Raw genomic sequence first — 21306 nt, 5'->3', positions numbered from 1 at the left:
ACCACCCAAGTAAAGTACAAATAAGCAAATAATTTTGTTAAGTCTGTAAATAAACCCATGCAGCACTGATTTCATTAGCATCTTTCTGCAAGGTACAAATATAATTTTCTGCTGCTTAAGCAAGAAAAAGCCAAGTTCAAGCCTGATGCAGTAGCAAATTTTTAACATGAGCGGAGGCAAATGCTATATTCATGTTGCCTAACATTTTTTCACTATTTTTAAGAGCTCTATCACCACCATAGTTTGCAGCAAGAACTCAAAATGTGGTGTGATGAAGGTCCTGGAGTCAGAAAGACGACTTTTGTATCCCCCTTAAAATCTTTTAGATTTAATTGTGTTATGAACTGTCAAACATCACCATTTTCTATCTGTATTCTGCTCTGTGAAGCTTGTTTGTTCCTGAGCATTCACATAATACAATTTATTTTCTTCTTTTGAAAATAACCCAGGAAATTATAAACAAACAAAAACATTAAGAGAAAAAAAGATTCAAGCACCCAAAAGTCAGGAATAAGACTTAAGACACCCAGGAATATTAATTTTTCCTCTGTGTGTATAGAGCTGGTCAAAAATTTTCCTAAAGAACATTTTTCCATTGAAAAACATTAATTCATCTAAAGTATGGTATCTTGAAGCAGTGCATTGCTTTTTAACAAAAATTCATTTAGAAACTAAAAATGAAAGAAAAGCATTTTGTAAGATTAATAATTTCCAGATTCTTGTCAAAACAATTCTTGTCAAAACAAAATGTCTTCATCAACCTGAGATGCATTTAACTTCTAGAACGTTTCAAAAATTTCATTTTTTTCCAGAAGAAAATTCAAATTTGTGATCAACAGCCAAAGCGCAAAAAAAAAAAAATCTCAGTTCACACAGATCTTTACTTATGTTTTCACTGACAGTTCTCAGTCGCATAATCTCTGTCTTCTTCCCCCCTCCCCCCCATTAGAATGAGCCAGAGGGAGGGTTGGCCCTGTCTAGTTAGGACTTCACACAGTAACATCAGCACTCAAAACTGCATCAGAAGTCAATTGTTGAAGCAATGGAATGGCATGTTCTACACATGGCTAACATCTCTAAGCAAGTAGTCACTGTTTTCTGTAGCTTTAAATTGGTCTTTCAAGGATAGCATAATTTATACAAAAAAAATCTAGACAAAGGGAATAGTTAATACAGGTTGGACCTGCCTGGTCCACCACCCTTGGGACCTGAGTGGTCCCAAACTAGGGAACTTGCCAGACTGGGGAAGTCAGGCCTCAGGCTCTCCTAGTGTTCTCCCGGCTGCAGCTCCGGCCACTGCACTACCACCAGCATGACTGCTGGGATCTGCTGCTCCTGGTGGGGCTTCTCTATGGGCCGGCAGCCCCACTCTGGCCAGCAGGACTCTCTTTGCCCCTGGCCAGGCTCCTCTTCAGCCCATGGCCCAGCTCTGGCCAGCGGGGCTCTGTATTGCGGGTAGCACTCTCCCCGGCTGGCCTCAGACCAGCTGCAGCAGGCCTCCACGCCCATGGCAAACAGAGCTCCTCTGCAGAACAGCCTCACGCTGACTGGGAGAGCTTTTCTCTGGGCCATGCCTGAGCCGGCACAGCTCCCAGCCCCCAGCTCTGCCCATAGGCCACTAGCCCTGCAGGCTGCCAGTTGTGGGCAACCTCCGAGGCTGGCGCTCTCTGGTCCTGTGACTCCGTGGTCCTACCAGACCAGAGTTCTGACCAGGGAGGTTCAACCTGTAAATGCAAGAGCTACATGCAAAATATGTATAGTTTTCAAGTCAAGATAAGAGTGCAATTAAAAAAAAATATTGTGATTGGCAATTAAAGCTACCTGGGATTCTAGAAGCAACTGGATCTTAAAAGTATTACTATATAGCAATGCTTGCAAAGGGCAAGCACACTCCAAAGCAACAATTCTGTCACCATTCAGAACAGTTCTGAAGATTTTGAAGATGATATCATAGAGAAGGGAACATCTTCAATTACAGAACCCATCACAACATAACTTTTAAAATATGTTGACACAATCTGTGGTGCTTGGAACTAGATTAATAAAGCCTTGAAAAATCCACAGATATCCATTCCATATTCACGGATGTGGATACCCATAATTCATTTTTGCAGATATTGTGCATACAAGTTGAACCTCTGTGGTCCGGGACTCTCTGGTCTGGTAGTCCCACCAGACCATGGATGTTGCTGGATTAGAGAGCCCCAGTACAGAAGTTGCCAGTGGCTGGGAGCAGAAATGGCTGTCGGGACCAGTGAAGCAGCAGGGCTCATGGGGTAGCAGAGCATGCAGAGCTGTGGGAGTTGCAGGAGCCTGTGGGGATGCCAGGGCCACAGGACAGTGGTGCCTGAAAGCTTAGACGAGGAGTCCAGTGGAGAGGGTAGTGCCTCTGCGTCCCAGACCTTCCCTGATCTAGCAGTCCTGATCCAGGATGGGTCAGGTCCCAAGGGTTCCAGGAGGTCTAACATGTATGCATTATAAGAATGCCTTTGTACATGGGTGCTTGTCCCATTCCGGCCTGCCCGGCACTTACCATGAAACAGGGTCAGGATGCTCTGCAGAAGAGCATTGTCAGAGCAGGGTGCTTGTCCCACTTCACTCCACCAGGTGTCTCTAGCAGGAAGCAAAACAAGCACTCATGCATCTGGTGGAGCAGAGAGTGACATGCATCCTTAGGAAACACAGACACTCCTCCTTAGAAGAAGGCATTATTAGACTGCTTGTTGCTGCTGAGATGTGGATGCAGATAAAAATAAAAGGCAGAGAGAGGACTGTGGATCAGATGTGCGTTGTTTCCTGCGCATGTGGATTGAATGTGGAACCACATTTTTATAGCCACGCGGGGTTCTATAGAGGGTTTACTTCCCCTAGGGACTCTAACCTCCAGTATATTGCTATTTCAATATCTGTACATTAACTATTCTAAAATTTCAATTATATAGTGAAAACATTTTCATGAGTGAGCACTCTATTGGGAGTATATATGAATAAGAGGCTGAAGAAAAAAACATTACAAATTTTTAGTGTATTCAATATACTACTGGAAGGAAGGAAGGAAGGCAAGGAAAGAATATGAATAAGGGTACACAAAATGCAAGTAAATGGAAACCAAAATTCCAAAGTGGTAAAGAAGCAAGATTTTTGCATGGGAAAGAATTAAAAGATACAGTGAGAGGGCGGAGGGAAAGTTGAGATTGAAACACGCTCAATGCCCTTCAGGGTCATTAATACAGGATCTTAGAAAAGTAAAAGAGCCCCTGTCCAAACACGGTTAAATTCTAAGGCCCAGATCTTGCAAACACTTGTGCATTAACTCTACTATTGAGAGTTGTTGCTTTGATTTCAATGAGATTGCTGAAAGAAGTATAGTTAAATGTCTGTAAGTGTTTGCAGGATTGGGGTTTAAGAGAACAAAAGAATGTATTTGGTATGAAAGATACATAGCTGGGGGAGGAGGGGACAGAGCCAGCTGAGAACCCAACTGGCAAGTGAGTCAGCAAAGATTTTTCTGTCCATTTTGGTCCAAAAGAAGCATGGTCCAAAAAGAGACTGTTTTGTACCTGTAGAATGTAAACAATTTATAATGGGGAAAAACATGACTGCCAGATGAAGCAGACAACAGCAACTCTCAGCTCTTTTTTGTTCATTTTTTCAGTTTTGAACAGTAACTAGTCATTGAACTCAGCTGAACAAACTGGTATTCTAATTAAAGGAATTGTGTTAGTCTTGTGGTTCCATTATTGTTGCATAGAGCAAGAAAGTAGAGCAGCTGTTTATGGGCCACTAAAGAAATTGTTTACTAGGAAGGCAAATCTTTGCCTTTTTAAATTTAAAAGAAAAGAGAAGATTTAATAAACCACACTAACTTCCTGTTCAGAATATTGTCATTTATTCTCTCTTATGCACAGGCAGAGTTGTGAACACTGACAAAGCAAACGTATCACACCAAACATCTGTAGCTTTGGAAAGACATCACAAATTAACCAAGGTTAAAAAACACCACCACCACCATGCCAACTAGCTCCTGATGCTTTTTTTTAATCCAGTTAGAATTTTTTTTTTTTTTTTTAAAGCCTAGAAGAAGCCTGGAAAGAAGCCTTTATATTTCATGATAAAAGAAACTCATGGTATATAAGAGATTTTTAATATCTGGCTTTTGTCATTTTTGCAATCTTATCAAAGAAGCAGAAGAATAAGGATTATATTCTATTGGCCACAATGCAAGTTCCACTCACCTACTGTCCCCAAGTCAAGCATTGGGAACAAGCTCCATTCAATGTCTACCAGAGACAGATATGATTTATTATTTCAAATTATTACAACTATATATACTGGACCAGATACTTGAAGTTGTCCAGAAGAGTTGACTAAGGCTATGTCTACACTAGCACTTATGTCAGAAAAACTTTTATTGCTCAGACATGAGGGGGAAAAACATCCTTTTATGTAACAAATTTCACCAGCATAAGTAATATAGGTCGAACCTCTCTAATCTGGCATCCTCTGGACCTGACCAGTGACAAACCACAGACTTTGCTGGACGACAGTTAGTCAATAATGTCTAGCAGCATTAACAACATGTCCACTGCTCACTGGGCTCTTAGAAGACACGAAGGTGTAAGTTAGAGGTAAAGAACAGCACAGAACACTGACAGCCAGGTCTGGTGGCTGTAAACCAACTCCCACTCCCAACCTCTGTGGCTGGGGCTCAGTGGCGGCCCATCCATAGGCATGAACTAAGGCGGTTGCCTAGGGTGCCAAGTTAAACGGACGTTGAGGGGTTTAGAGGCAGGGGTGCCGATCGTGCACTTCGCCTAGGGCGCCAGTTGCCGACAGCTCGTCTAGGGCTGCTCCTGCTGGGGCTCTCTGGTCTGGCAATATCTGTGGGTCCAGGAAGACCATGGATGTTGCCAGACCAGAGTGTCCCAGGACAAAGAGGTACAACCTGTATTCTCTTCATAACAGAAACATTATCCACCACACCCACATATGCTACATTGCCCTGATAAGACATAACTGTTTGAAGTAGGGGGTCTTCATTCAGCATTAACCCTATCTTATTAGTTTAAACTCGACCCATTCTTGCAGCTATCTTGATAAAAGGCCTTGCGCAGAGAAGAATTAATTCTATGTTCACTGAAGGACAACCGTAGCTCTAGAAAGTGGTTTTTTAAATGTCTGAAACAAAATAGACTGAAAAGAATTAAACAAAGTATTAAACAAATAGACTGAAACGAAGAGGAAATGTGTTTTTAAGAGCTCCTAAAATCTCGTATGCAGTCATTTCCATCTTCTCCTACAAGTGACTCAGATCAAGAGCTTGAGGACAACTTCCTTATTCCACAGTCTGAAAGATTAGAGGCTTCTAATATATATTAAACAGTATGCAGAATCAACTCAGAGGACTATTTCCTTGAGGAACCAAAACTAACCCCTCCTCTGCCCAGTGTTCAAGCACTGGTTCCAGTCATCATTTGTTGGCTCCTACCCAGTGTTCCCTCTAAGCTGTGCAGGAGCACAGCTTCACAGGTGGTTAATCAGCCCCACCCAGTCAGAGGCTCAGGGCTCCATGCACAGAGCTTACTGACTGAGCAGGGTTGATTAATCACCTGTGAAGCTGTGCTGCCACACAGCTTAGTCATTATATAGTAGGAGCAACTTCCTTCTAAGTCAGGGCAGACATAAGAGGCAAATGGTTGTGGTCACCCTGCGCAGCCTCTCTGCATTTTAGTGGTGGATCAAAAAATCCTAAGTGCCCAAACAATTCCCAAAATAACTTCTACCAAAAGAAACGTATCAGTGCTTTCAAGGGACCTGACCCAAGCTATTTGCAATCAGGAGGAATATTTCCACTCACTTCAGTGGCACTAGGTCTTTCTTCGCAGCAGGAAAATACACTACCCTAGATACTCAAGCTGTCAATAAAGAGTAGTAAAATCATTCAAATGAAGCATGTTAACTGCATTTCTACAAAAGGATAAAGAAGAGGAAGAAGAAATGCTACGAAGCTCTTGGAAATTCACCTCTGAAATTCAAATAAATGGCACATTTTGTACCTTGAGATAGGGAAAGCTAGGATTCCTACCAACCTATCTTTACAAGTCATTTTTCAAGTCTTAAAACAAATCTATGGGGTCCACAGACATCAAAGTCTACACCAAACCTCTCACATTGCTCCAAAGAGCTGCCAAATCTCATCTCACTCCTAAGTCCTGATCCCTAATTCAAAGATGAAGTGTTAATTAAAGAGCTATTTTGATTTTGTACTTTCTGGCTTCTTTATAATACAAAGACCTCCTTTTTTTTTTTTAAATGTGAAGAACAAGGAGAAATCAAAAGTAGCAGATCTTCATCTCTGCCTCTTTGCGCATCTACAAAACTTTTGGACCAAAAAAAGATAGGGAATGTTGTGTCAGACTAAAACTCAAGACATTGAAGATGGAAATAATCATTTTAGATACCCTTCAGTAACTCCACTCTGACTTCCCCTAAATCTCATTGAAACTTTTGTAATGCAAACAAATAACAGTTATTGTATATATTATGCATAGTGGAAAGCAACCATATGTTACCTGATACCACTTCTGCTGGTATAAATTTTATTTCTAAGAATATAATGGTCTAGCTAAGTATAACTTTGGAAAAAGTTTCTGACTAGATAAAGGATACACATTAACTTGGGGGAAGAATTAGATTACAAAATATGAATTCTGTAAAGTTTTCTAGCTAAAGTTCAGGGTTACCTCTCAGAAAATCACATACGTTCTATTTAAAAAAATTCTATAAACTTCTTTTTCCGGCTTAAAAAGCGAACTTCTTCCCAGTCTGTGTATTCTTGATAAGTGTGCAAACACCAGTTTTGTAGAATATTCTTAATACTAATGTGGCTGTCTCAGTGGAAAAAACAGACTATACATGCTGTCATAAGCAATGTACTGAAAACAAAACAAATGGAGATGTTTAAAAAAATAGCTGTAAAAAGAAGTAACATCAAAGTACAGTGAAGGATGGCATCCAAAACATAACATTGTCACAGCTACCGAACTGTGTCCTGAAGCTAACATATTTTCTATCACATATAAAGACTATTTAGTCAGTCGTCATATTTCTTACTCATTTTTTCCCCCTACTGTAAATGTCAGTCTCAAATTTCCTTAATAAAACCAAGTACAACTGGTCTATTTACTTGCGGGTGTCAGTATTTTTTTTTTTTTTTGTTATGATTGCAGTAACACATTCAGTTTCTCTCCTGCTGAGAAATTTTCCTCTGAGGTAAAACCTGGCACAGATACTTAATGCAACAATACTTTATTTTACCTTCCCAAATTGTAACAGCGATGTAGTCTTCAGTGTTCAAAGGTATTTTTGAACAATATATATAAAAAAAACAGTGGTAAAGGTGCATGCAGTGAACTGTACCTCATACTCGCCACATTCAGAGGGTGTATCCTTGTGTATAGCCATCTGATACTTGGCAAATAAAGTAGCTGACTGGCTGAAGGATGATTTGAACTGTGGGTCTTCAGAGGAGACAGGTACTAACCTCACCTTCATAGCAAGGAAAATACAAGCAAAATATGTAACTGCATCTAATCAGATTATATGCTCCTGAAGGTAAGGCTAGTGGAAGATCTCCTCATAACCATTTCAAAGCCTCAGCCATTGACACCATATCTTACATGGGGTAAAGCAAGTATACCCCATAAAATTAAAGGATTATGATATTAAATTATGATAGATAGTTTAAATTAGAATTTATATCATGTCATACTCCAGGCACTATTTTATTCTGCCCTCTTATCCTTCAGTAGTACAAAATAAGCCATTTTATTTTAACTGAAAAGTTCACAGAGTGATTGAAAGGCTTCTTTTTAGAAGCATATCCCTAATACTTGCTACTTAAGCTTCCCCCACCATCCCATTCCCCTCCTTCCCCATTTTTGTTTAACTTCACAGAGATAATGTATCTGGCAAGTTTAACTATTGCATTAAGTCTGTTCATTATGTGAAATAGTGACAACATGTAATTTAGCTGGAATGTATTGTTTTATTTCAAACTGTTTCAAATTGTAAGTAGCAAAGAGCTTTATACAAACTCCAGTAAACTCTGAACAGGCAATTTTTTGCATGTGATAATTATTGCACACACGTTTTGGTCCATATCATGCTTGCCTTCCACATTTAAGTCAATCATTTAAGTCAATCCTGTTCCCGATTTATCCTGGTGAAGAGATGACTATGTATTTGGTCATCATGTAAGTATCTGAAGGCATGTCTAGACTAAATGGCTCCGTCAACGGAGCCATGTAGATGAGTTTACTAGACATAGGAAAATAAAGTGGCGATTTAAATAATCACTGCTTCATTTACATCAAAATGGCCGCCATGCTGTGCCAATCAGCTATTTGGCGGCACAGCGGGGCAATCTGAACGTGCTGCAGTCGACAAGGGAAGCCTTCGTCGACTGCTCCGGTAAACCTCGTGAATTATTTAAATCGCCACTTCATTTTCCTATGTCTAGTAAACTCATCTACATGACTCCGTCGACGGAGCCATGTAGTCTAGACATACCCTGAGTGTTTCCAGTGGTCACCTCTCCTGCTCCCCTGTGGCTTTATTGTATAGTTCTTCCAAATTTCTGAACCATGCCCATGATTTCCTTATTTTTCTGTCTGCAATAAAGTTAACATATTTGTGGCACCTACAGTAAGATATGAAAAACAACTTGCACTTCCAGGATGTTGGTTGGTTTAATTCACCATTCCCTTGATTTTACTTGCTTCCATTTCAGTTATATGTATATAATAGACATAAAGCCCACACTTGTTTCTCACAGAATCCATCCAAGACACATGAAATGGAGGGGAAGCTGAGGTTTTACATAAAATTATACTTGGCCTTCTGACCTGACTTATGGTTGGTTTATCAGGTGGGTCCTTGTGAATAGCCATCTGGTAACGTTTATAAACCTGGTAAGACTCCTGAAATGTGGCTTTGAACTGGCAACTTGGTGGAGATGATCTCACTACCCTCACCTTCAGAAAAAGTTAAAGACAGATTCATTATTCCAATATCACATAATTACATCTATACATAAAAGTTGGTGAAAGATATCACAAGCAGAGTATTTCTGACTTTCTGCAAAACAGATCGCAGTTAAAAGTCCAATAAATAAATGAGGTGTCAACCTTTCAATTTTTTTCAGGTATTAACTAACTAAAAAAATTCCATCATGTATCAGATAAATAAAGATTTTCTTTTATTCTCAGTGCATGAAACTTGAGTTTTTTTAAATAATTAATTTTAAAGGTAATTAAGCCTTAATATCAGAAATATGCAAATATTGGTGTGATGGGGTGTGCATACCCTGCACTAGAGCAGGAGTAAAAACCCTGTGGGCGGAGAAGTCCTGCCGCTTCAACCAGACCAGGTATGCTCCAAGTGCTGGGGCAGCATAAAAGGAGAAGCAGCTCAGTCTGGGCTGGCCAGCAAAGGAGAAGGGCCTCCCCGAGCTTCTGAGCTGCAGCAGCCAGTGACCCAGGCAGCAAGAACCGAAGGACCAGGAGACTGCCGCTACACAGTCCCAGCAGAGACCTAATGAGAAGGCGCTGCTAGGGAACTGGGAGACCTAGCTGCTATGTGGGATGCTGTCCCACCAGCACCGGCAGGAAGTGACACAGGGAGGGTACAGGAGCAGCCTTGCCTGCCCAGGTACACTCAGTGTGTTTTGGCTGGATTTCCAGCTGAGGTAGTGGTAGACTGATCTGCCACTCACAGGGCCCTGGGTCAGGACTGGCCCCCACGCCTACTGACTCTGGCCACTAGACCATACTGCCCTGAGACAAGGGCTTCCCACTAGGCTATGCTGCCCTGAGACAAAGGCTCTTAGACAAGGACTGACCATTAGGCTATACTGCCCTGGAGTAAGGGCTACTTATTCTATACTGCCCTAGGACAAGGGGCTACCTGCTGACTCTGGCTGTTAGGCTATATTGCTCTGAGACAAGGAGTACCTACTGAATTTTGCCCTTAGGCCATACTGCCCTGGAGTAAGGGCTACCCATGGACTCTGACCAGTAGACTGTACTGCCCTGAGAGAAGGGACAGCATTATTGACTTGAGCCACTAAGCTCCACTACCCTAGACTGCAGGTGGGTCTTTATGGACTATAGCAACTGCCAACAACCCTGCAGCCAACCAGGCAGCATACGCACCCCTGAACACCCTCAACTCCTGTGATGGGATGTGCATATGCTGCCACAATTGGTCAACAGCTAATAAGCCAGTTAAGTGTTTTGAAAGATGCTAACTGATCTCCACAATATTAAAAAAAAAAAAAAGTGCTTTTACTATAATCTCACATCATATGAAAAATGCGAGATGTACACAAGCCTTGGAAATATGAACGCTAGAGTTTTGGAGGGAGACCATTCTACTACTATGGTGATGAGAGTAAAACAGTTAGATCTCCTACTTAAAAGGAAAAGAAGAAACTAATCATACCATCACAGAAATCATAGAAATGTAGGACTGAAAGAGATCTCTCCTGAATAGGTCATCCATTCTTGTCTTCTACACTGATACAGGACTAAATATTATTTAGACCACAGATTCTTAGCCTCTCTCTTTTTTGAGCTCCTCCTGCCCTCTTATCCCCCAATCCTCTCTGCAACATACTATAAAAACTTCACAGCCTAGCTGTGCCATAACAATTGTTTTTCTGCACATAAAAGTCAGGGCTGATGTTACAGAGAAAGAAGCAGAGCAACTGCTTAGGCTCTGGCTTCAGCCTGGGTGGCAGGACTCAGGGTCCTGAGCTTCAGCTTTCTACTGTGCGCCCCAATTAATCTGACACTAGAGGCCTGCTTGGCAGTGCTCAGGAAGCCTACCAGCAGTTCTCCAGAGGCCCGCAGACACCTGGTTGACAACTGCTGATCTAGACCACCTGACAGTATTAGTCTAACCTTTTCTTAAAAGCCTCCAATGATGGAAATTCCACAGCTTCCATAAGTAATTTGTTCCTGTACCTAACAATCCTGAAAGTTACCAAGTTTTCATAAGGTCTAACCTAAATCTCCCTCACTGCAATTTAAACCCATTACTTCTTGTGTCCTTATTTTGTTGCTCTTCTCTGACTTGCTCCAATTTGTCCACATCTTTCCCAAATTGTGATGCCCAGAACTGGACATAGTACTCTAGCTGAGGCCTTATTACTGCCAAATGGAAGAATTACTACTTGAGCCTTATTTACAAACATGCCTGCAAGTACATTCCAGAATGATGTTCACTTTTTCAGCAACAGTATTACATTGTTGACATTTAGTTTGTGGTCCCAACTATAACCCTAGATCCTTTTCTGCAAGGGTATGTCTACACAGCAAAGTTATTTCGAAATAACAGCCCTTATTTTGAAATAACTTTCCTAGCGTCTACACAGCCCAACTGCTATTTCGAAATAAATTTGAAATAGCGGAGCACTTATTTTTGAATTTGGTAAACCTCATTCTATGAGGAAAAACGCCAAATTTGAAAGCTATTTCGAAATAAGTGCTGTGTAGACACTTATTTCGAAATAAGGGGCTTCCAGCCTTCCCAGGGTGCCCTGGTGGCCACTCTGGCCTCAACCAAGAACACTCCTCTTCTCCCCGACTCCCAGGAGCCCTTAAAGGGGTAGACTCTGGCCACAGTGCCTGTGCCAGCTCCAAGCTTACCAGCCCAGAGCCAGCAGTCATTGCCCCTGACCTAGTGGCCCCAAAATATAAGCCAGCAAGCCACTGGTAGCCAGCCCACCACCACTCCCCAGGAGCAGTCTGCCAGCTCCCAGGAGCCTGCCAGGGCCCAGAGAAAGCAGGCGCCTTCCTGGTCCAGGGTGGAGATCATGGATCTTATTCAGGTTTGGGGGGGATGCCCCCAACGTCCATGATCTCCGCACTAGACAGAGGAATGCAGCCATATATGGCAGGATAGCTGCCAGCCTGGCCACCAAAGGCCACATGCGAACCAGGAGCAGGTTTGCATGACAATCAAGTTGGTCTGGCAAGACCCCCCAACCCTGAGCTTTCCCTCCCCCTTCTTCCCCTTGCTTCCCCTTCCAGCTCTCTCCTCCCAGGTCTCCCCCTTCCCTCTCCCACCTCCTTTCCCCAGTCTCCCCAGAGTTTCATTCCCTCCCCCCCCAGTTTTGTTAAATAAAGAGTTTGTATTCATGAAAATACATGTATTTTATTTTACATCAGAAAAGGGGGCTAGGGAGGGGTAAGTGGAAGGACGTGAGGAAGCAATGAGGCACAAGCCCCCAATGGGGCAGACCTGGGAGGCTCTTAGTGCTCCTCAGGGTGGAAGCTCTCCTACAGGGCCTCCTGGATACTGACAACCCCCCCAATGGACCTCCCAGATGGCAGCCTGCAGGAAGTGCAGCCAGGCTCGCAGCAACACATCCAAGAGAAGCATCAGAGTGTCCGGGGCAGCTCCGGCTCCATGTTGCTGAATGCTTTTGGTGTCCCGAGTGAGGGCAATCAGAGCACACAGAGACAAAATGCTTTGCTGTCCCTCATCAAGGTAGGCAAGCAAGCAGGGAAACCTGAGAACTGGCTGTCCAGGGGGGTCCTTTTAAGCACAGACCTCAGCCTTAGGCAGCAGCCCCACACAGTAAGTCCTGACTTGGTGCCCTGCTAGAACTGGTTCCAGCCAGCCTTAAATGCAATTCAGAGCCACTCAGTGTGGACGTGCTATTTCGAACTAGCAAAATGCTATTTCAAAATGCATGGTGTGTGTAGACGCGTTATTTCAAAATAACTATTTTGAAATAACACTGTAATGTAGACATACCCCAATACTCTTTCCTAGGTAATCATTTCTCATGTTCTACTCCCATTTCCTACTTGTTAATTTACAATTCCTAAGGCAACTGTTAGTTAGTTACAATAGGTCTCTGTTCTCTTTTTAATCTGTGGAGTATGTCCACATGACCACTGTAATAATTGGAAACTAGTTTATAGTGAAAACGGTTGTTTCCTATACTAAAGAAGTGAGGGGAAATATACACACTCATCTTCATCCTGTATCTTCAAACATGTTTAAGGCTGTGTTCAATTACCAGAACAGCATGGACAAAAATATCATTTCTAGTTCTGAGTAGGATCTGGTGTTGACCATAAGATCCACCAGGACCCAAAAAAACTCTTGAAAATTACCATTCTACAATAGGGATGTTAGTTAGTGCGTAATTGAATAGTCATGTAACCACATTAAAACTTAAGTGGTTACATGACTATGTAACTATGTGCACTCCCAGCCCCACTCCCAGATAGCCACCTGCCACCCCACACTACTGCCTCTGTATCAGAGGCAAAAGTGTAGGGTGGCAGGTGGAAGCTGAACTGTGAAAGGAGCTGGTTTAAAAACAAGCTCCCCACGCAGACTGGATCGCATCCGCCACTCTCCACTGATACAGAGGCAGCAGCATGGGGTGGTAGCAGCCCCATCCAGAGGTGGAGAGTCCGAGCTCCCCATAGACAGAGGCTGCTGCCAAGGGTCTGTGCGCAGCAAGCCCAGGCCCACCACAGTCAGAAGCTGTTTCACACTGCCCCTGCCCCGCCCTGCTACTCACTGTGCCTATTGGCTCTGCCTGCTCCTCTCATCCTCCATCAGAGGCAGCAAAGGGGTGGAAGTGGCAGGCAGAGCTGGTGCTTGTGGGGAGTTTAGCACCAGTTCCCGCCCCCGCCCCGCCCCCGACTTGCTGCCTCTGATACAGAGACAGCAAGGAGGGGGAAAATGCATATAGTTGACAAGATTAACCGATAAACCTAAGTTTATCGGTTAATTGTGTAGTCATCTACACATTGACATCCCTATTCTAGAGTTGTGTTGGTTCCCTCCTGAACTCTTGGTCCCTCTTCTACAGGCCTGATTTATGCCTTTCAGTGATCCCTCCTTCCTTCTTAATACATCCATTCTCTCCTACTCTTCAATAACTTAACTGTATCAGAAAACCTGGAAGAATAAGCCACACATGTGCATTTTGTTTTTTTCAATTGAGGAAAATCAAGCCATTAATTTTCCACCACTGGTGATCTCTTCAAACTCTTAGCACAAAGAACTATATTTCTCAACTTTAGTCACTATAATGAATTCTACTCCTCATGGTGGTCATCAACAAACATCAGGCTCTAGTTTATAGAAGACTAGCCTTTTCTATAAGCTATTTTCTCTCTCATAGTCTAGGAATAATGTTTGTTCAATTTAAAACCAAATAAAATGCTTAAAAAGTTCTCCAAACTAAGATTTGCCAAATGGCAACCAGTATATTACTAATTATTTTTGTAACTCTTTTGACAGATAACTAAATGTATGATAGCCATTAAGGAAAAAAATATAGATGCCAACTTTGATGACGTGCTGAAGACCTCTAAGCAGATCAGGGATACATTTATAGAAAAGAATTTTGTACTATGTCTTTTCAATTCAGTTATAAGAACAGCTACTATTTTCCTATTGAGCTGATCATCATAGATAGTTAAATATTTATCAGCTTTAGAACTTTACATTGTATTTTTCTCTCACACTCACCTAATTTTAAAGTCTTTCATTTGTAAGTATTCTGTTAAATGTTCATCTAATAATAGCCCTTGATTCTAAGAGTGAGAGCACCCTCTAGAGGCTCAGCAAGACTCACCTTTGTTTTCTCATTCAGAAGATTTCAAGGGGAAATTTTAAAAGAAAACTGGGTAGGCAGTGTATGGGCAAATAGTTCTTAGATAATATAGGTGCTTTTGAACATCTCTGTATATAGTGTATATTTTATAGCAAAATATATTTTCAAAAGCTAACAAATTATGTGCTAGAAATGTAGATAGTATTTATCAAGGCTCCAATGCTTTCACTTTAAAAGTGAGCTTTTTCCATTTCAAATATTTTCACTAATCTTTCTTTGAAAGCTGCTTCTAATGGTAGAAATTATCTTATGTTATTGCACACACAGGAAAAAAAATCAATAATAATGTAATTGCCAGTACCTCTAACTGATGTCTGGCATCAGGTAAGGAGACAAAAATTAAGTCTTCAAGGGACTTAGGTTGATTCCCTTTAGATTTAGAGATTTGAGAGAATAAAACTTGAGGCTCCACTTGCTTTGGAGGACCTTCAAGTGTGTGAGTTTGGTTCTGAAGAAGCTTCTGCAATTTTCTTTCCTTTCGAATGTCCTTAGCTTTCCGACAGGGTGGCTTGCTCAAATCAGCCCCTTTTCCTACAAGGACAAAAAACCAAAGGAAAAGAATTAAACAACAACATTATAGAACAAGAAAAACAGCTATTATATGAAAGGTAGGACAGAGCTGATTACAAACTATACTTGTATAAAAGATGTAATTTTTTAATAGCATGGTATTATTTATACAGCATTCTTTTCCATGTTCAATATATTTTGCAGCCATTAGCTGTAGTCCCACATCCGTTAAGGCAAGTCAGACCTAAATTGCTGCAAGATCATTCCTTTCATGGCCTCAGATGGCAAACCAGAAATCCTATGGTAGCTTCATTTAAATTTAAAATTTGAGGATTTTCAATTAATTAAACAAAAATACAATGACTACAGTAGCCTTTGTTCATTTGGACATTCGATTCCATTTTACACTGTACCCTAATATTCATTTTCAATATATTTGTTTAAATGCATAGCTGCAGCATATAGATTTTAGCTGCTATATGGGTAATGTGATTTTTTTGGCATTTGTTGGCATAAAAATCAGTTTGAAATCAGAGATAAACACAGTAGGTAGGTATTTCAGCTAAAATTCTCAGCAGATAAAATGGCTAGTTTCAAAAAATAATGCTACACTGAGACAAATGGGCTGAGCTACTGTTTCATGCTTTCTGCTTATTCAGGAGGAAAGAGTTATACTCATTCACATTTTCATACTTATATTCACAACCAAAACAACTAAAATACAGGTTGAACTTCTCTAAACAGGGACTCCTTGGTCCAGCAACATCAATGGTCCAGCAGGATCATGGGTGTTCCAGGACCAGCGTGTCCAGGTGGAGGGCTGGTAGCTGGGAGTTCTATGGGCCGGCAGGGCAGCAGGCTGCCAGCAGCGAGCAGCCTGTGGGTCTGGGAGCCCAGTGTGGCCAGCAGGGCTGGCATCAAGCTCTAGCCGGTAGCCAGGCCATTGTTGGAGGGGACTGGTAGCAGGGAAACCAGAAATGACCTCCTCTGGTCTGACAAAACCCCTCATCTAGAAGCAGTTAGGTCCCCAGAGTACCAGGGAGATCCAAACTGTACCCAATTTATTTTAAATGAAAACTTAAATTCTATAGCGAAGTTATACTGTGAATGATAGATTCTCTGGTAGCAGAAGTACAAAAGTAACAAGGCCATGACAATACAGTGATGCAAATATCATTCCCAATTAAAAGTATATGGTTAAAGGTCTTGACCCCTTAGCTTTTTAAGGATACAAATCAAGACTTCCCAATTCCTGAGACAATCTGTGCTTCAGTCACTACCACTCATTCACAAAGGCTAGTTCGTACTTAGATGCATTATGTAAAGCAACAGTATATCCTCCAAGCAACTAAAAGTATCGCCTTGAGGCACAGGAAAGACCTGTCACCAACTGTGAATATATTGAATCAGCAAAGCAGAGGGCATCCTGACAAAATCATGCACAGAAGACAAAGTAGAACGGATATATTTCACACCACCTGGAAACCCTTTGCAACATACAATCATCACCAATACCTTTAATATGCAGAGCACAGAAGAATTAAAGACCAGCTAAGTGTGTAATTTGCCCACTTTTAAAAAAGGTTCAATAACTATATTGCCACTCAATCATCAGTATTCTGAATATGCATATTGCTATGTCAGCTCTTATTGATTATTTCTTGAGTCTGGTTGCAAAATACTACATTTAAAAAAAAAGAAGGAAAATGCATAAGAGGAAATCTATATGGGAAAGTCATTAATAAAAGCTTAAAGACTATCAGGCCAGACATATAATGTGAATGAAAAGATCATACTGTGCTTTACTACTATCAACTGAGCACTAAACCTGGATAGAATTTTCAGAAGTGCATAACTACTTCAAAGTTCAATTCTCATTTTGCGAAGTAACTGACTTTTTAAAAATGACTTTTAATAAGACTTAAAATTCTATTAAGCACCCTCATTAGTTTTAAAAATTAGACTTCAATTTTTTTTAATTTTACTCTGAATATATTCCTACAACTCTAAACTACAAACAAAAACTTGACAATAGTGTGACTATTTTCTAATATCTCCATTTGTAGCATTTCCATTTGTTTTATATGCAAATTAATTTTCAAAATATTATTTTAGTTGAGTCTCATGGAAACAATATAATATACAGACGACAACCGGTACAAGATTTTAAAACTGGTCTCTCTGGAAAATACAGCATTTTGGTATTGTAGAACGTACGTATTTTACAAGGTCTGGAAAAAAAAACCTAACCACTCTTCCTTGTATTTTATTAAACTTATTTTCTTCTTTGGCAAAGGAAAATTGTACATCAGCTGTAATATATTTTATACTGCTACAAAAAAAGTTACAATTTTCTTAGCTTTTTGGTAAAAATCTCACTCAGTTTAAATAGGATATATAAAAATAAACTCAGATTTTTTTTACCTACACAAGAAACATGTAATACTATATGCTTTAGAAGCAGTGAGCTTTTCTTTTTAAAAAGTTTTTTAAAGCTCTTTCCAACTATACATAAACTTTGTACCTGTAAAAACCCTTGAAGTAAGATTCGTATTGGAGTAGCAACGTCAAATTCTTAACATGGAAAGATCCTACATCTACTTATGGCTTTAAGAAAGCATATTCATTTTTAGACCTTTGACCGAATGCAGAACAGTACACATTCACACAAATTAGTTATTAATTTAAAGGGTGTATGTACACTTACATTTCACTCGAGTTATTATACTGCATGAAACACACCAACTCCTTGCGTACAGTAATTAAAGCTTTCCTGATACTTATAGAGTAGTGGTAATGCAATTCTTCTCCTGCTTTTCACTGCGGCTGTGTCTAGACTACATCCCTTTTTCAAGAAAGGGAGGTAAATTAGGCACGTCGATATTGCAAATGAAGCCAGGATTTGAATTTCCCATGCTTCATTTGCATAATAGTGGACGCCACTTTTTTTGAAAACGGAGCTTTATCAGAAAAAACAGCAGTTTAGCTGGGAATCTTCTGAAAATAAAACCCTTTTTCGAAAGATCCTGTAAACCAAAAGATTCTGTAAACTGAGTACAGGACTGCCTTTTTTTTCCCCAAAAAGCCCGGTTTCGAAAAAAGCAGCGGCCGCCATTATGCAAATGAAGCGCGGGAAATTCGAATCCCGGCTTCATTTGCAATATCAACATGCCTAATTTACATACCTTTCTCGAAAAAGGGATGTAGTTTAGACAGACCCTGAATGCGTCAACATATTTCATTACACTTCAAAATTAATATCTACAATATTAATCACTGTTTAAAGCAAATTTGATATAGACTCAGACACTTTCCCATACAGACTCACTGAATTCCTGTTCACCTTCAAATTCAGCCTCTCTTTTTCCCCAATGACCTTTTCTAAAAATTCATGTTACTTTTCTATCTCTCATGAAAATGAACCATATGTCTGAGTTAAAATAAACTATAACTGACATATTTCCATTTCTAATATGAAACAATCATTTAAATTTATGTATTCCCCTCTGATACAGAGGTATAAAGAGGCATTCTACCAATACATTAGGTAAAAACATTTCTATGGAATAATGCAGAAAAAAATGAAGAGGAAGTCTCCTTTTGGAGAAATGGTCCTGCTGGAAAGAAGGGGGATGGGGGGGGGGGGGCAGAAAAATTGAGTCCTGACCCTTTATTAGAATTTTGCTGTTGACAAGTAAACAGTCCTGCACTAACACATGTTTAATGTACATAAATGAACGCAATATAAATTATAATTTTCACTTTTATTAAAAAATGGGTTCTGGATACTTCCATAACCTAGTAGTTTAAGAATTAACTCACTAGTCTCTACCCAAGGGCGAATCAATATGGTACAACGATAAACAAGGGTTAAGAACATACCTCTGAAAGGGCTGCCAAAATTTTCCATTAAATTGTTTTGGGCTTTTTTTGGGGGGAAAGGAGGGTCCTGTGAATGGTGGTAGTAGTTGTGGTGTTTTGATTATGTCCATTTATGTTTACTGGAGAAAATATCAAACGTAGAAAAAAGATAATTGGAGAAATATTCCCCTTTTCTAAATTAGTGATTTTCTTTACTTAGCTTCACCGGCTAAGATACTGAACATTTCAAAAGTGACCTATCCCTCACGTCAGCAATAATATTTTGGCCTCTGTCCAAGAGTTAAATGCAGTAAAATCCAGACTATTTTAGTGGGGAAATTCTCGATCACAGTCTGATTTCCCTTCTCTTTTACACAACAAAGTGAACTCAGAATTTAGAGAACTTTAATCTTCCATTTTATCATTCACTTTTTAAATATGACCTTGACAATGAGGCAAAAGCTATTCATGTCAGAACACAAGATACAGGTGATATCAATAGGTGAAAATTAATATCCAACTATATCCAACAAGATAGCTCTTTCCTGTGCTTTCCTCACAAGAACACAAACAGAAGGCTTAAAAAAATCCTTAAATAAATTAAATATTAATTACCAGCAGCAGCTTGCCTGTGATGAAACACTAATTTTAACTGTTTATGCCAAATGTAAATCTATAAATTACAATGCTTATATGTCACTGAAGACAGTGTGAAGGGATTTTTCCCCAATGTGTCAGGTAGTGCCGTTTAGAGACCTTTTCTCATTGTTTTTCATTGTTTTGTGTCTCTTTCCAATGAGCCAGTGTTACCTATTAAGTACCACAAACTACTGAATCCCACAGTCCCCTCTGTTTTTAAGAGACTGTAGGACAGAGAAAAGTAGAAAGACTGCCAGTTCTGCAACAGTACAGTACTGTCCTTCTGCAGGCACTATGCACAGGCCAAGATCAGAAAGGAACAGGTTGTAGTGTGCTACATTGTATTCTTACATAGCTCATGGCAAATTACTGTAGCTAATGACAGAGTCAGCATTACTTGGTTCATGTTCCATTTCCATGCTTTAAAACTACTTGGACTAGGAGGATTAGTGGCTATAAAAATCATTAGTGCTAAAGGGTTGTCAGGGACCAAGGGGGCACTGCACAGACTGACTATTCCCACATGGGGAAAAATGGTGAGGGACATTTATTTTTTGCAGTTTAGAAAAAGATAGCCCGAGTAAATACTTTATGACAAAATGCTGAAGAAACATTTGCATGCCAGTAGCCTTGTCCTGGAACCAGTACATTTACAACATACGCACGACTAATTCTGAAAGAGATTTATCTTTCATTTTTAAAGTATCCTGGACAATCAAGTGCCTTGATGAGAAATGTCAAAGTTATTATATATTTCAACTATGGTCACATACAGAAGCATTAAAAAAAACAACTAAGAAAGGATAATCTAACCAAGAGGATAATCTAGCTGTGGGTAACTCACCTCTTTATTCACAGTGAAAGACAACCAAAGGCTTTTTTGTTCATGTGTAATGAGAGCTTAATTTTTTTAACCAATTATTAAACAGACGAGAGGTCTTCCCTGTTTTCTAAATGATGCAAATCGATTCCACTGAACTATAACCTCCTTGCCTCTGGAGCCTGTTGGATTTTTAGGTTCTCTTCCCTTATGAATAGGGGTGGGTTCCTCATACCAGTGCCACTGCTTGGGAAAATTTGAGCTGCACTAAAAACACTCAAGCTAGATGTCTGCAAGACACTGCACTGGCTCAGTGGGAGAGGTACCCTCACAGTTGGAAACTATCTTTTAAAAATATATTGTGCAAAAAACTGATGGCTTGGCTCACCCAGAAAGTGTCCCATTTGTCACTGGCAAGTAGATTTCATAAATTGTGATTATCAATCAAAAATGTAACACTAGAAATAGAACCTGCTTTCCTTAATGACAAAATAATTTTGTATTCCTGTTAGCTTTCTTGATGGTTTAGTGCTATGGCAGAATAAACTAGAGTCTTTCCTAGAATGCACATTAACATGTTTGTGTTAGCTAATTGCACATGCAGACTACTACAAGTGAAAACATGCAAGCCATAAATACCACACATTGGCATGGAAAAACTGCTGTCAGGGGGGGGAAAAAAAAGTCTGTATGTAAAATAAGCACTTTCAATATGGAACCACACAGACAAAAAATAAAGAACCCAGATAGTCTTCTTCAGCCACTT

The 21306-nt window shown here is 40.3% G+C and overlaps 1 protein-coding gene across 7 annotated transcripts in view; it reads right to left on the bottom strand.

Annotated features, from left to right (window-relative positions):
• ATE1 (arginyltransferase 1) overlaps positions 1–21306 on the bottom strand; it is a 173017-nt gene that overhangs the window by 136176 nt on the left and 15535 nt on the right. For 3 of the 7 annotated variants that reach the window (XM_006111405.5, XM_006111408.5, XM_006111404.5), the window contains exons 6-8: positions 15012–15241; positions 8907–9035; positions 7420–7548 (exon numbers count right to left, since the gene is read on the bottom strand). In XM_006111405.5, coding sequence (XP_006111467.3) covers positions 7420–7548; positions 8907–9035; positions 15012–15241 — 488 coding nt within the window. The remainder of the gene's footprint in view (positions 1–7419; positions 7549–8906; positions 9036–15011; positions 15242–21306) is intronic. The other 4 variants (XM_006111410.5, XM_006111407.5, XM_006111409.5 and 1 more) reach the window with 2 other exon arrangements.

The sequence above is a fragment of the Pelodiscus sinensis genome, chromosome 8 (genome assembly GCF_052426305.1).
Source record: "Pelodiscus sinensis isolate ZL-2025 chromosome 8, ASM5242630v1, whole genome shotgun sequence".
NCBI classification, from domain to species: Eukaryota; Metazoa; Chordata; order Testudines; family Trionychidae; genus Pelodiscus; species Pelodiscus sinensis.
The sequence above is the reverse complement of the archived record's forward strand: the minus strand, read 5'-3'. Positions and strand labels throughout refer to the sequence as shown.